This window comes from Neospora caninum, chromosome VIIa (assembly GCF_000208865.1).
Source record: "Neospora caninum Liverpool complete genome, chromosome VIIa".
Classification (NCBI taxonomy): Eukaryota; Apicomplexa; class Conoidasida; order Eucoccidiorida; family Sarcocystidae; genus Neospora; species Neospora caninum.
The window spans coordinates 3,208,043-3,221,133 of record NC_018393.1 but is presented as its reverse complement, the minus strand read 5'-3'; the positions used below and the strand labels follow the sequence as shown (position 1 = coordinate 3,221,133).

Sequence of the window (13,091 nt, the reverse complement as noted above, 5' to 3'; positions counted from 1 at the left end):
CCTGTCTCAGTAGATCGAACCACTAAGGAGATGAGGTATCATAAAAATGCCATTAGCACTTTCGACGATCCGACATGACACGCCCACTGCGCCGAATGAGAATAGACGAAAAAAGTGACTTGTGATCCAGCTTGGTGCGGAAGCCACGCTTTTTCCTGTTTCTTTTGCCTGTGTCATGCCCCAACGAACTCACATTTGGTACACTTTGCTGGCCAACTCTGAATAGACAGCCTCATGATTCTTTGATTAATTGCTCATTTCAAATAGTGCGTGCCTACATGTTCTGACAGTATTGGACGGCTTTCGCCCGTTGCTCAACCTGAGGTAGTGTGCCGGACCGCAACACACACCCTTGTCATCAAACGAAAGCTAACTGATTCACTAGTGTCCGGAGAATCACACCCATTGTTAGACTTAACAACACTATATTGCATAGGACAGACATATGCACATATCTATATTGGAAGTCAAACACGACTGCCTCACAGTCCCAAGCCTCGTCGTTCGTGGGTGTGACTGGATCTGTTGGACAGGGGGTTCCTTGAGCGTCCAGTTCTGCCCCAGATTCCCGGTCCTTGACAAATGCGCGTATGACTTGGTGCTTCTCTCAGCTCGTTCGCGTCTTCTACGTTGTCCTGTTCTTATTTTACTTATGTTACGTCGACCCCTACAAGCCGCAAATTTTGATCTCTGCAAGCCGGCGCGAGTCCTCTCGCAGTTTGAGTCATGGCAAAGAAGGGACGAGCAACGCGTGCATGCGCTACGATGGGCCGCTTGCCGGCCGCTGGAAATTCAAAAAACCCCTCAAATTCACCCAGATGTTTCCTTGCAGTGTTCATACGAACTAGCTGAAATCGAAGAGATCCTGGTCCATTTCTAGGGTTCACTGGCGTTACGCTGTTGCAAATTTTCGAGCGTCCGATATGGCCGCACCACATAGGGACGATCCTCTTCAGCCTCACTAACACAGCCTTTGCTCCGTCCTTACATTTACTTTTTTCTTTTCGACAGCTGCATTTCTTCATGTAGGTTTTTCCATTGGACCTGGCCGAACCTTTTCCGCTGACTCTACACTTTGATTCTCCTCGCCCTCCTTCGAGAGCGTCGTCTCCGTTGTAATGTCTTTCCTGTTTCCGCTTCCCAAGAGGCGGCACGGTGTCTGGTTTTCTGCTCTGCCTGCGACTACAGGAATGGCGGAATCTCGAGGTTCCGCTTCCACAGGGTTGCTTCTGCATGACGACCTCTAGAAGGGATCCTGGCGTCTCCGTCCTGATTTTTTGTCGAGTCCTCGTTTCTACGGTGTTTCATCTGAGAAAGTGCCAAACGGAGCTGTCTCTGGGCAGAGGAAACACCATACCACTCGACTTTTTGTGGATGTCTTTAGGTAGCGCAGCCCCCTTTCTCACATCACCTGTACATACACCTGGCTCACTTGTTTCCAGGTTCATCTCGTGAGAAGCCACTCTTCCCCGTTGGCGTATCTTTCGGTGGTTGTCTCGGGTGGTTTGCTTGAGCCGCATCTGTTACACGGCAGAGACCAGCTTTTTTCCGGGACCCTTGTTTTTTTTCCTGCTGGAGGTCCGCATGCGCTTTAGCGTGTGCAGTCCACAACGCGTTGACAAATTCGCAAAGCGTACCAACCGCCCATCCGTATCCTGTGGCTTTGTCGCCTCGGCGATGTTCGTTTTCCACCAATTTTAAAGCCGGCCACTCTTCTCTTTGTCTTATCCCAACTACTGAGCCTCGCACCGAAAAGGGTGTCCTGACCAGAACCATGGCCGACGGGGACTGCCGGACGACCCACGAGTTGCCGTGCGAGGGAAACATACGTCCAGTAGGTGACGGGAAGCAGGGAGGGCCTTCGGCAGGTTTGCATATGCTTCGCCCAGGCAGTTTCGAGCTGGTCGGCTCCAGAGATCCCCACAGAGCGTTTCAGTTGGATAGCGCGGCGCGCCGCAACACTTTGTCGCGGGAGTTCCAACAAGCCGCACAACACCGGACGGTACTCGGCTCAGACCCGCAGACGACGTCACCAGGCGCCGTCCCCGCTCCGTCTTTTCTTTTTCGGGGCACGAAGATGTCCTCGGAAACGTCTCTGGCAAGGGTGTGCGGGGCGCGGGAGGTCCAGGCGCCTCTACCAAGTCGCGAGAGTCGGGACCAGGGCGGTGGCGTGCCCGTGGCAGCGCGCATGCAGACGGAGGAGGGCGAGATGAGTCTCGTTTCTCAGAGCTGCAGCGCACACCAGGAACGGCCTGACACGCGTCTTGAGCACCATGGACTCGAGCGGGAGGCCACTGATCTGTCCCAAGAGAGGGCTGCGTCTTCGAGACTCGAGGAGCCCAGCAGCGACTCCACAGAGGCAAACTGGAAGGTCGCCCAGTTGGCGAAGCGATGCCGGCGATCCTCTGTTCTCTGCTGCCGATGTCGCGAGACGCCGATGCCAAGAGAAGAGGCAGTCTCCGCGAAACACGCTTTTGAGGAAGGCGAGAGCGATCGGAAACGGACTGGCGATTGCGACGAGGGAAGTCGAACAGAAAGCTTGACTTCTCCCACGTCCGAGATCAGCCATGACTGCTGCTCGTGCTGTTACTGCTCTTGCAGCCAACATGAAGAAGGCGGAACAGGGGATGAAGGGAAAGGCCACGGAGACCTGGACGCAAAGGATCGGGGCGAAGGAGCTTCTCTCCCGACGATGCAAAGCACGTGGCAACCGCATCAATCTTCGAGCCGGATCATTTGCATCGACGGCCCCAACAGACCCGAAACCTTTGAAAGAAATCTTCGACAGCTTTCCGAGGAATTCCCCTGCATCCACCAAGGCGTAAGTTTCTCTCTCTTCCGTTCGTCCGTTGCCTCACGTTTGTGCACACTGAACCGTCGCGCTGTCAGCCGTGTCTCGGATCTGTTCGATTTCGCGGTGAGAAGGGAGACTTTTTCTGTAGCAAGACACACCGTCAAAACAGAACCCCACGGAGATTAAGGCTGATGATATGAGCTCGAGCGTCAGGAACGTGCTGCGTCAACACGGCACGACCCTTTGTCTCCCCCGGCCCACTGCTCGTGTGCACCAGGCAAACGTTTGGTTTTTCTGTCTGGGAAGGAGTCAGGAACGAGACTCCCAACACGGCCCAAGAAAGGCTTAACACCAGAGAACAGAAAAAGGCAGTCATACTGGAAAAGTGTCGATAATGACTGAGAGAAGTACGCGAAAGGAGACGGGGAAACCAGGCACACATAGGGGAACCTACTCGCGATTTCCTCGCGCCTGTTGGTGCCATACGCGCATGCGTGTTGAGACGTGTGCAGCGTCCGCAAAACATCTGTCCCTTCATATTCTTTTCTTGGCCTCTGGCGGCTGGGAGTCACGAGGGAGTCTGTGTGACGCTGCGGCGTTTCCTCTGTTCACAGCTCATCATTTCGCTGCTGGAAACGGCAGAGAACAACTTGGCTCACGCGCGACAGCTGGTCCAGGTTGTCAGCGACACAACGTCCTCGTCGCGAGGAGGCACGAGTGGAAGCGCAAGGGTCTCGAGCACGCGAGTTCGACAGCTCGCGAATGGAGGAGGCGAGCTACACCGCGACGGCCCCAGTGGAAGCTGGCCAGGGCGAGAGCCTGTTTGCTCTGCTATGCCGGAGAACGCAGACTGCGAGCAGGCTCTTTCGTGGCGACCCGCCAGTCGGAAGAGACAGATGGAAGGCGAGGACGGTGAGGTGCACACGCCAGAAGAGTGGAGTTTCTTATCGAGTATATACACTTGGCAGTTTAAGGCGCCGCACAACGCGGACCTGTTCACATGCGGGACTGAGAGTGAACACCTGTCACGTTAACCGTTTCGTGACGAGCTCTTGAGCGGTTTCCTGGCGTACTCACTGTGCTCGTGACCACGGATTCCTTCTCGGGCGTATGCCTTTGAACTCCCCGGAGCAGCCCGTTGTCGGTGGCCTCATGCAGAGTGCACCGGCTCGGAAGACGGGTCAAAAAAGGGAACACGACTAGCCAAGTAAAAAGGTATACCGAAGGGGTCAATCGGGGTTTGCGAACCGAAGCCCGCTCCTTTTGTGTCTGAAATCGTTTGCTGGTTTGCGTGCGTGCATGCGTGCATGCAGTTGTAAATCGGCCACGAGCTTCGTCTCCGCGTCTCTGTGATTTATCTTCTTCGTTCCTCAAATCTGTCGAGAGTTCAGTCTCGGCTGGCGAGGCCGCGCCAGCGTCTTCCCCGTCTCCGGCTGCTTCCGCCGTGTTCTCGCGCGCGACGGACGGTTCGTGTGCGGCCGCCCCGTCGGACAAGAGGGCGACGGCCCCCGAGGAGCTGCGAAGGAACCCGCGACTCGACTGGAGCGGAAGAGATGCGACGGCCCCAACCGCGAGTGCCGGCTCGTTGGGAAACGCAGGCGCAGGTCTGAGTGTTACTGTCGAGTTCTGGTCTCTCGAATGGACCCAGCGCATGCTTCGAGTCATCTACAGCGCGACCAGCGCCGAAGACGCAAAAGCGAAAGCGTCAGCGCTCATGCAGGAGCAGACGGAGCAGCTCCTGAACATCCACGCCGGTTCGCTCTCGCTCTGTGCCTCGTCCCAAAGCGCAGGGGAAGGCAGCGAGACTGCAACAAGCCGGGTGTCAACCTCCGGGGCCGACCCAGCGGAAGACCAGAGCCCGAGTAGGAAACAGCAACACTCACGTGCAAAGACAAGAGCCTCGAAAAGGCCCAAAGCAGCCTCTTGACCATTTAGCCACGAGACTCTCTTGTGTATTTCGTAGAGCCGCCATGTGTGTGCCCACGCAAGGGCGTGCTACGGGCAGCTCGCAGCGGGAGACTCCACGACAGGTGTATATACACCTGCTGTTTTTGGTGGACTTGACGCGCGAGTCAAAAAACACAACCTGTGCCTCGTGGGAAAGCACCGACAGCTGGAATGTTAGAACCTTTGCTGGATCTGCGAACGGGGAGAATCAGTCGTCCCTCTTCTGTTTGAATGCGGCCCGCGGGTTCTTTTGACACACATACTGTGAAACGAACGGAAGGAAGTGGAGAGAGGAGTCTCCCCTGAGTGAAGCCACTTTATGCGCGTTCAGCCGCCGACTGCAGCGTTCGTGCTCCCTCACGTTTCCGGAGACACGCGACTGCGTTTCTAGATTCCCCATTTTTTAGGTCTCGAGGAGATGGAGAAGAAGGTCGAACTCCTGCAAAACGACAAACGGCTTCTCGCGCGGGCGGTCAAGGCGCAGCACGAGCGGATCCAAGTGAGTCTTGGTCTCCTTTTCCCGCCCCTGCCGTGCACCCAGCTGCGTGAGGCTGGTTTGTGCATGCAACCGACGGGGGCATTCGATCGACCTGGGAAGTTCTTCGACAAGTCGGCCTGCCGTGCCGTCGATCGCACGTCGCTTGCACTTTTGGAAAACGCCTCGTTCCGAGCCTTCTGCAGATGGCGGAGCATCTGTACGACGTGTGCTTCCGCACTTGCTCGAACGCGCGCTCCTCTTCGCCCTTCCGCATTCCTCTGACAGATCGGGGCACCAGGGAAGACACCCTCAGCTCGTCGGGATGAGAGAACTTTGATACCCTTCAGAGAACTGGGTGCGTCTCCGGTGTATGTTCTGACGCAGACTCTGCAAGCATCTCTCTCTGAGAAGACCGCGGATCTGGAGCGCGTGCTCGGCGAGAAGCGTGCCTTGCAGCAGGATGTACAGAAGATCAAAGACGCTGCGGCAGCTTTGCTCCTCGGGAGTTCTTCTCTGCGGGCCGGCAGTTTCTGTCGAGATAACAGCTCTTTCGACAGACCGTGAGAATTCCAGAAGAAAAGCAGGAAACTTGGATGTTGGCGAAGGGGGGGGGGGATTGCGCGCACAAAGGTCGCCAGATTTCGATGACAGTGTCAAGGAAGGAAGCAGAGGAAAGAGAAAGAGGGGTTCTGAAGAAGCACCGCGACGCGAACCATTTCGAGAGAAACCGCTTCTGACAGCCTCGTCCTTGGATGAATCTTGAATCGGGGAGTAAATTCGGACTCGGCCGCCGCGTGACACTCTTGGCCTCTTCCCTTCGCCGGGACCTGTCTTATGAGCAGCTGTACATACAGCGTCGTTGCCTTCCACCGGACGACTCGCGTGCACGAAAGGTATCGTTTATTTGTGATGTTTCTGATGACCGTTGCTGGCCCCCACTGTTTCTGGTCATAGTTTTCTTGTGTGGATGAATTGTCTTTTTTTCAGATTCCCGGATGTCTGCTGATTCAAGCCCCACCACGTCTTGACTGTAGGCGAGAAGCACGAGCAGCTGGCGCTCGCAGCTGACTACAGGGACATTCGGCGGGTCTTCTAAGACTACAAAGTAATCGATTTGGAAGTTTGCCACAGGAGAGCATGCTCGGCTATGCCTTGTCTCCTGTTTCTTGTCCGTTCTCTTTTCCAAAAGTTGAAGCGGACAGTTTTATCTCCGGCCCCAAAAATCCGGCGCCTACATGCCCGACGTACCGTCGTATTGAACGGAGTGCCAGAGAAACGGGGCGCGTAAGTTCCCCGTTGTTTCGAGTGGTTTTCCAGCCATTTTCTCCACAGGGGGTCACAGCATCCCAGAACGGTGTTTGTGTGGTCTCTTGTTTCGTCGCTTCTGAGGATGTGAGGCCTTGTTGCGCTGTTGAGAGAGCATACAGCGCCAGTGCTTGAAGCCACATGTGGGGTTGCTCAATCGTTAAAAAGTAACCGTGTGCGTGTTTGCAATCGTTGGTGTCTTGACAACATCAAGGTAATGGGTTTCTATGGAGAGAAGCTGGGAACAGATACTCGTGACACAACTTGTTAATCCGAGTGTTAGGGCATATTTGGGTGGATGAGCTGTAGGCAGAGCTCCAAAGACACTTGTTCGGCTGTCGTCAGGTTCGTCTTGTACGAGAGGTATCTCGGCGCACGTGGATGCTCTCTTGCTGTGTCTAGCTCTTTCCTTTTCACCATGGGTCACACCTGTTTGCCCCAGCTTCTGGTAGTGTACACGACAGGCGTCAGTCTCACAAATGCTCTACACAGAGCGGGAAATGTACGCGCAACAGACTACCGTAGAGTTCACCGCCAGAGACGAAAAGGTTTTGAAAAAGGAACAAAGTTTTAAAAATCGATCTCCGCCACAATCTGCCACGAGAACGCTGCATCGCTTTTTACACTGCAATCGACGGATGTTCCCGGTAGCGCCTTTACGTTGTAAACGCATCTTCGGATGGGAGGAGCTGGCAGTCCAAAAACGTAGGCCCTCCCCCGGATGCGCTTAGTTCCACCCTACAGAAAAACACAAGGGAAACAGCCTTCCTCCTTTCTACCGGTCGACAGGAAAAAAGGGACGACCTAGCGTCGCACATCGTACAGGACGCTTGCTCCAACGCAGTATTCGCATTCGAAACGAGTGAGAAAATGGAGCCGGCCTACAACTGGACTTGTCCACAAACGCGAAAAAAAGCTACATTGCCACAATGATACCAGTTACAGGCTCCAAAACACCGCCGCAACTGGTCATAAGAAATGTGAAGAAAAGACGGAGAGAGTCGGAATGAACAGTTTTTCCTGCGCTTCTGCCCCCTCCGATACCTGTGTCGCCGTCTTGGTGCGACCGAGAAAGGACACCGCTGACATCCCTGGCAAAGGAAGGAAACACCCGAACTCCACACCGCTTTTCTCCTTCCTGTTGCTCGTAATTAAAAACAGTTGGCACCGAGGGGAAGTACGCAGTCGGAAAAAAAAAGACTGAAAATGCAAACGGCACAATTCAACTAGACTACCGCGGATGGCCGAATCCTACGAGTCGACACTGCCACGGTGGTGGCCGTTTGACAGCAAATTCTCGACTGGCCGGAGCAGCGTTTCAGTGGGAAATGTGTCTTTGTCCTTCCTTTCCACGACCCGAACGCGCTCCTGGAAGATATGGTCTTCACCTCGTTATGAGGGGCACACTGAACTCCCGCGTACTTCCTTCTGTTGCCCGCCCATACACAACCTTCAGTCGCAGCTCCTCCATCAACGTTTTTCACCATCCTCACATAAAAATGCATTCAAAGTCGAGACAGAAACTCAACATCTCGTTCGAATCACACCCGCCAGCCTGTGTGCTGCCGAGATTGTGAGCGTTTTTCTCATTCGCCCTTTTCAGCCCGACTGTCCACCGACGAATTACCGTCGAGAGGCGAGAAATGGCCAAACAGGCTTGGAGTCGGCGTCGGCGCTTCCATGATGTCATCAAAAAGAAGAGGATCTTGATCGCTGCTCTCAGAATTGGATATGTTATTGTAGCGTTGGTAGGAAGAGTCCACCGCCGGACCTGCCTCAGTTGTTACTTTTAACGCTTTTGCAACTGTCTCGGTGCTCGGCTTGTGTCCATTCGCAAGCTCGTCCGCGGAAACTCCTCTGATGCTTTGGACTTCAGCGCTGCGTACCATCCTTCGCCCCCCATCGCCCTGTCGCTGTACTGCCGCCTCCAGATCGCCCCTGCGCGCGCCCGGAGGAAAGATGAACATCGAGGCCGGGATACTTTTGTAGTTGGCGTCCATCTCTTGAGAAGGCGACGGAGTTTGCTCAATAGGCGTCTCGAAACCCATGCGCTTCAGATCTTCCTCCGAAAAGTCGAACAAAGGCGCGCCGCCGAGGCGCTTCGGATCGTCGTGGGGAGCCCAGTCGTTGGCGACTGGGTCTTCTGGGAAGGCGAAGGCGCCTCCCAGACGCGCACGGGGAAACGCGTTTTGCCAGCCTCTGAAGGTTCGACGACTCCCTGGGTTGCCATCTCCGTCCCACTCTCGGGGCCATCGTCGACGTCTTCCTGCGATTCCTGGGCCATGGCCTGTTCGCTCCAGTGGGGGAATGGATTGCAGTGCCTCCGGATGGTACCTGGTTGCGTCTGAAGGTGAATCAGATGGAGAAGGCACATACGAAGACGCGGATCCAAACTCTGCTGTGTTCTGACTGGTAGATGGAGACGACGGATGAAATGTCTGATCTGTTGCCGAAGTCTCTCGCCCCTCCCCACCGTGGTTCGCATGCGACGCCACGGAGAAAGGGTCAGCCTCTCTGCTCGTATTCCCACTCTCGCCGGGTCTCCCCCTTGGCGACGTTCCTTGGGACGCTGCCGATATAGGCAGTGGCGAATCGAGAGCGGCCTTTCCGGAAGGGTTGCTGGACTCCCCTGGAGGCTGCACGCCCCCACCCGCGCTTTGGCCTTTATCCCCTTGCTTCTGATGCCCCCTCCAGCGAGGATTTGCTGGAGGCCTACGAACGCCGGCACGAATGTCGCGGGAGGTAGGACGCACGCCATCGCCTGCTGCGGGGGATCGCGCTGACTCCAGTTTGCGAGGCAATTGGACGCCCTGGGAGGGCAAAGCGAACGGCTGCATGCTTTCCGTCACGTCCTGTGACTGCTCAGAAAGTCTACCTTCTCTTTGAGGCTCCGTCGCAAATTCCTTGCGACCTGAGGGAAACACGGCTTGCTTTTCCTCGACCAGGACTTCGCCCTTCAGTCCAGATCCTGCATTTTCTTCCGTCGCGTCGACTGGTTCTGTGCTCTGAACTCCGCGGCCTTCGAGCGCTTCGCGCGTTCCGTGAGGATTCGATTTCAGTCCGCGAAAGGGATGCCCAAGACTTCGGTCTGCCTGCGGCCGTAACTCAAGGGCGAGACTCCCGTGCAAATTTGCTTCGAGAGTTCTGTTCGCCAGAGGCAGCTCCTGCCCTGGCACCAAAGGTAGACTACGAAAGACTTGCGAAAACTCGCTTCCCGGCCCGTCCTCATCTGCCGGCTTCCACGGGTAGGCTGCGGAAGACGAGGGCGCGTGCAGAGCAATCACGATCCGTCCATTTTTTGTTCCATGCTGTGGTGCGCCCTCGGCGAAAGGGGCTGTATCCGCATGCAAGTGGATCGTCGGCGCCTGAAGCGACGAACTGGCGGCGCCTTCGCCTCGCGCATTTTCTGGTTCACGCTCCGCCTCCAGCACTCTCGCTTCGCTTTCCGACTGGGCGCCTTTTTCTGAGCCGTGAACGTCTTGGCCCTTCTTCGAGCGCCGCGCGTTGTGATGCAGATGACTCTTCTTTTTGGTCCTATGCGTCTTGGCGCCGGCGCGGTCCGCGCGCCCGGGCACCCCTCCCGCGGCGGGTGTCGTGGCGTCGTGTGTCTTTGCAGAATGTACAAATTCCGCATAAGCGCCAAGAAACAAACCAGGCGAGCAGAGGCTAGGAAACGTAGCCACAATGCGTCCCAAAGAGGACGGGAAGAGGGATTCTACGAAGCGTTCGTTTTCTGGGAGGAAGGAGAGGAGTGTTTGATTCACGGTACCCTGACGAGGACTCCCTCCGGAAGACCATCGTGGACGCAGAGATACACTCCGTGGCTGATGCTTGATGGCACTCCTCCCTACACACATGGAAGCTCTCTGGTTCTCCCGCACGTGTTGCTGTGTCCTTGGCACACACAAGCTTGCGGCCTGACACAGCAAGAGACCCAAGAAAACCACATGCCATTGTGACCGGCACAGAGAAACCCGAAAACCTGCAGCTTTTCCCGAGATCCAAGCTCCCAGCCGCCGTCCGCTATCCATCGCCGACCTCCGCCCCCAAGAGACAACACACTCCCCACCCATGCTATGCTTTCCTTCTGGTTTCGTCTCCGTCTGAGAACAGGTGCCTAATCCTGGACATGACCGGCAGCTGCAGATTCCCTCGGACGCGCGGTGAGGGATCTTCCGTTCAGTCGTTCGAGGTCAGCATGCATCCGGAGTACAAGCAGTGTCCCTGCGGTGAAACCTGCCGCAGGAGGCAATGATGCTCGACCACCACCGCTTGACCACGCGGATCGGCGGCCTCTCATCACTGGCCGGCCCGACAAATGTTACGGAACAGACGGAATCTTAAGCCCGTGACGCCTCTTTTCAACTATGTGGAGAATATATTACACGGTTGACTGTTGGAATCGGAAATAACCAACATGAAACGTTCACGGTGTGTCGCGCGCATTCTTGGACATCAGGGCAGTCCTCTGCACGCGGAGTCTCCGTGGAACGGTGACTGCAAACATGTGGGATGCGCTACTAATCGTCTATAATAAGCATGCCTTCAAATGTGTCCGGCGATGAATGCGATGAATCTGAAACACAAATTCCGCAGCCTCGAGCACCTCCTCTCATACGCCAGAGAGAGCCGAGTTCCCAAGTTTCAGTTCCATAAAACGCCTTGTGGTCTTAGGGAAGAACACTCAAGGGGGAAAGGGAAACTTGAACGTCTTCGTAAGAATGCCGACGTTTGTCAAGGCACCGCTGCGCCTTTCCTCACTGGTACTCGCCGGGGAACTCGCGACGGACAGCTGGGAATCCGCAATCGTCGATAAGCGATGCGAGTCGAGGCAAAGTACATGGCACTCTGTTTCTGCTCCAAAGTTTCCAAAAGCAAAAGCAACGTAATACGGCCCGTGGTGTACTTTGGACGTTGCAATGACACAGAAAAACCATATCCTGCTTACAGATAGTATATACCTACCACCACAACAGGTTAAGGGGCGGTCTGTAGAGACCCAACTGCCGGTCGAGTGAGAAGCTTTTCACCTGTCCTAGGACAGTGAGAGAGAGAAGGAACCCGAGAGTTTCCTAAACAAGAAAAGAGAGGGTTCCCCTTCAGAAAAGGGACTTCTGAAAAGTGCTCATCGCCATTATGCGTGTGTGGCCGGCACAACCCCCTCAGCACAGCAGCACGACCGTGCACGCTTCGGCGGGCAGGGGACGTTCGATCTGGATAGAGGAACCAGGGGTTGCAGCACTGCATTCACGATACAAACTAAGAGAGTCGTAAATTACTGGCATAAAACAGCGGCAGTTGATCAGCTTGTCGTCCGCACGTACCGAGCCCGCAGGCTGAGAAAAGACGCTCTGGACTCACGCGAAACTTCCCGCCTACCACTGGAATCAGCAACGCGGGGGCATGCGAGACGACCAGTTTTTAAAACGAGGCGCGCGTGAAACAGCCACGGTGCGCACGCTCCGAAAGCGGGTGAAAACAAATGTCAGTTCCAAAAGAATATACAGGCCACACTTTGCACCGCCGTTCCTTTGCTCAGGGTATTCCCTGTTCGTTTTACTGAGAGCGGGGCGACTGTAAGTTTTAAAACAGTGACCCCCATTCCGTCCTTCTAGCTTCCCGTGGGTGCCATCCGAAGAGATATACAAACTGCAGGTGTCGACTAGATCACAACAGGAAAATACGAGCGTAGTAGGAGTATGCTTTGCGTACGAACGGCTTGTTTCCTGAATTTCATTTATTGTGCACAAATGACTAGAACCCCGCACTTCCTATATCCCCGCCCTCCGCTCGCTTGCGCGGTGGGAAAGAAGACCGCCTTATACTTAAGTGTTTCCGCAGCTTCCAGAAGCACCAGGACTCTAACGTGGAGATTCGCAGTGACAGACCTCTTACAAACATGTTACACACCGACTACACGAAATCACCCCAAGTTGTTTTCTCCGTAACAGTGAAGCAACGGGTTGCCTCCCCTAAAAAGTCTAGTATTACAAGATGAACCGAAACATTCACCTTCCCTGTTTTATGGCGTGCATCTGACGGACCCGATGCGCTGTTACTCGTCTACTCGGGGGCCACTTGCAAAGTTAGCAGACGTCTGCTCGCCAATTTCTCGGACGCCCTCTGTTGACACGAATTAACTTTTTCATGTTCGTCACGCTTTCACAAGTGATTATGTGCACGGGTAGCAGAGATCTGTTCGTCAGTTTCTCGTACACCCTCTCTACACACGAATTGCCGGTATCGTGTTTGTCATGCTTTCACAGGTGACTACGTGCCCCATGACGTCCCGAATTGCTGTCTTCAACAGACTGCGTTTCCGAGGCTGTCAACTACTGCTGACGAATCTGCAGTACACTGTACTGCTCTGACTGAATGATTTCGACGCTAGTAGCTACGTCTACGTAGCATGCACGGCCTTGTTAGAAAGTCATTCCCATCCCGCTAGCTGCAGTATGTTCGAACTGTTCAATTTTCTGCTCTGTTTCTCATGTGTCTTTGCCGCGACCACATCACAGCAGCCTGAGAGTGCTTTTCCATCTATCCCTCTCGCCGTGAGATTTGAAA

At 55.0% G+C, this 13,091-nt stretch overlaps 2 protein-coding genes across 2 annotated transcripts; one reads left to right on the top strand and one right to left on the bottom strand.

Moving 5' to 3' along the window:
- Nucleotides 1-1,774: 1,774 nt before the first annotated feature.
- On the top strand, nucleotides 1,775-6,225 carry NCLIV_022860 (conserved hypothetical protein; the record flags this gene model as incomplete). Its single annotated transcript, XM_003882480.1, has 6 exons — nucleotides 1,775-2,821; nucleotides 3,409-3,706; nucleotides 4,108-4,656; nucleotides 5,149-5,240; nucleotides 5,604-5,779; nucleotides 6,207-6,225. 6 exons carry the CDS (start codon nucleotides 1,775-1,777, stop codon nucleotides 6,223-6,225), a joined length of 2,181 nt encoding a protein of 726 aa, XP_003882529.1.
- Nucleotides 6,226-8,110: 1,885 nt separating this feature from the next.
- NCLIV_022850 (conserved hypothetical protein) lies at nucleotides 8,111-10,597 on the bottom strand (the record flags this gene model as incomplete). The annotated part of the gene is made up of 1 exon (XM_003882479.1): nucleotides 8,111-10,597. The coding sequence occupies one exon, from the start codon at nucleotides 10,595-10,597 to the stop codon at nucleotides 8,111-8,113; it is 2,487 nt and encodes an 828-aa protein (XP_003882528.1).
- Nucleotides 10,598-13,091: the final 2,494 nt, after the last annotated feature.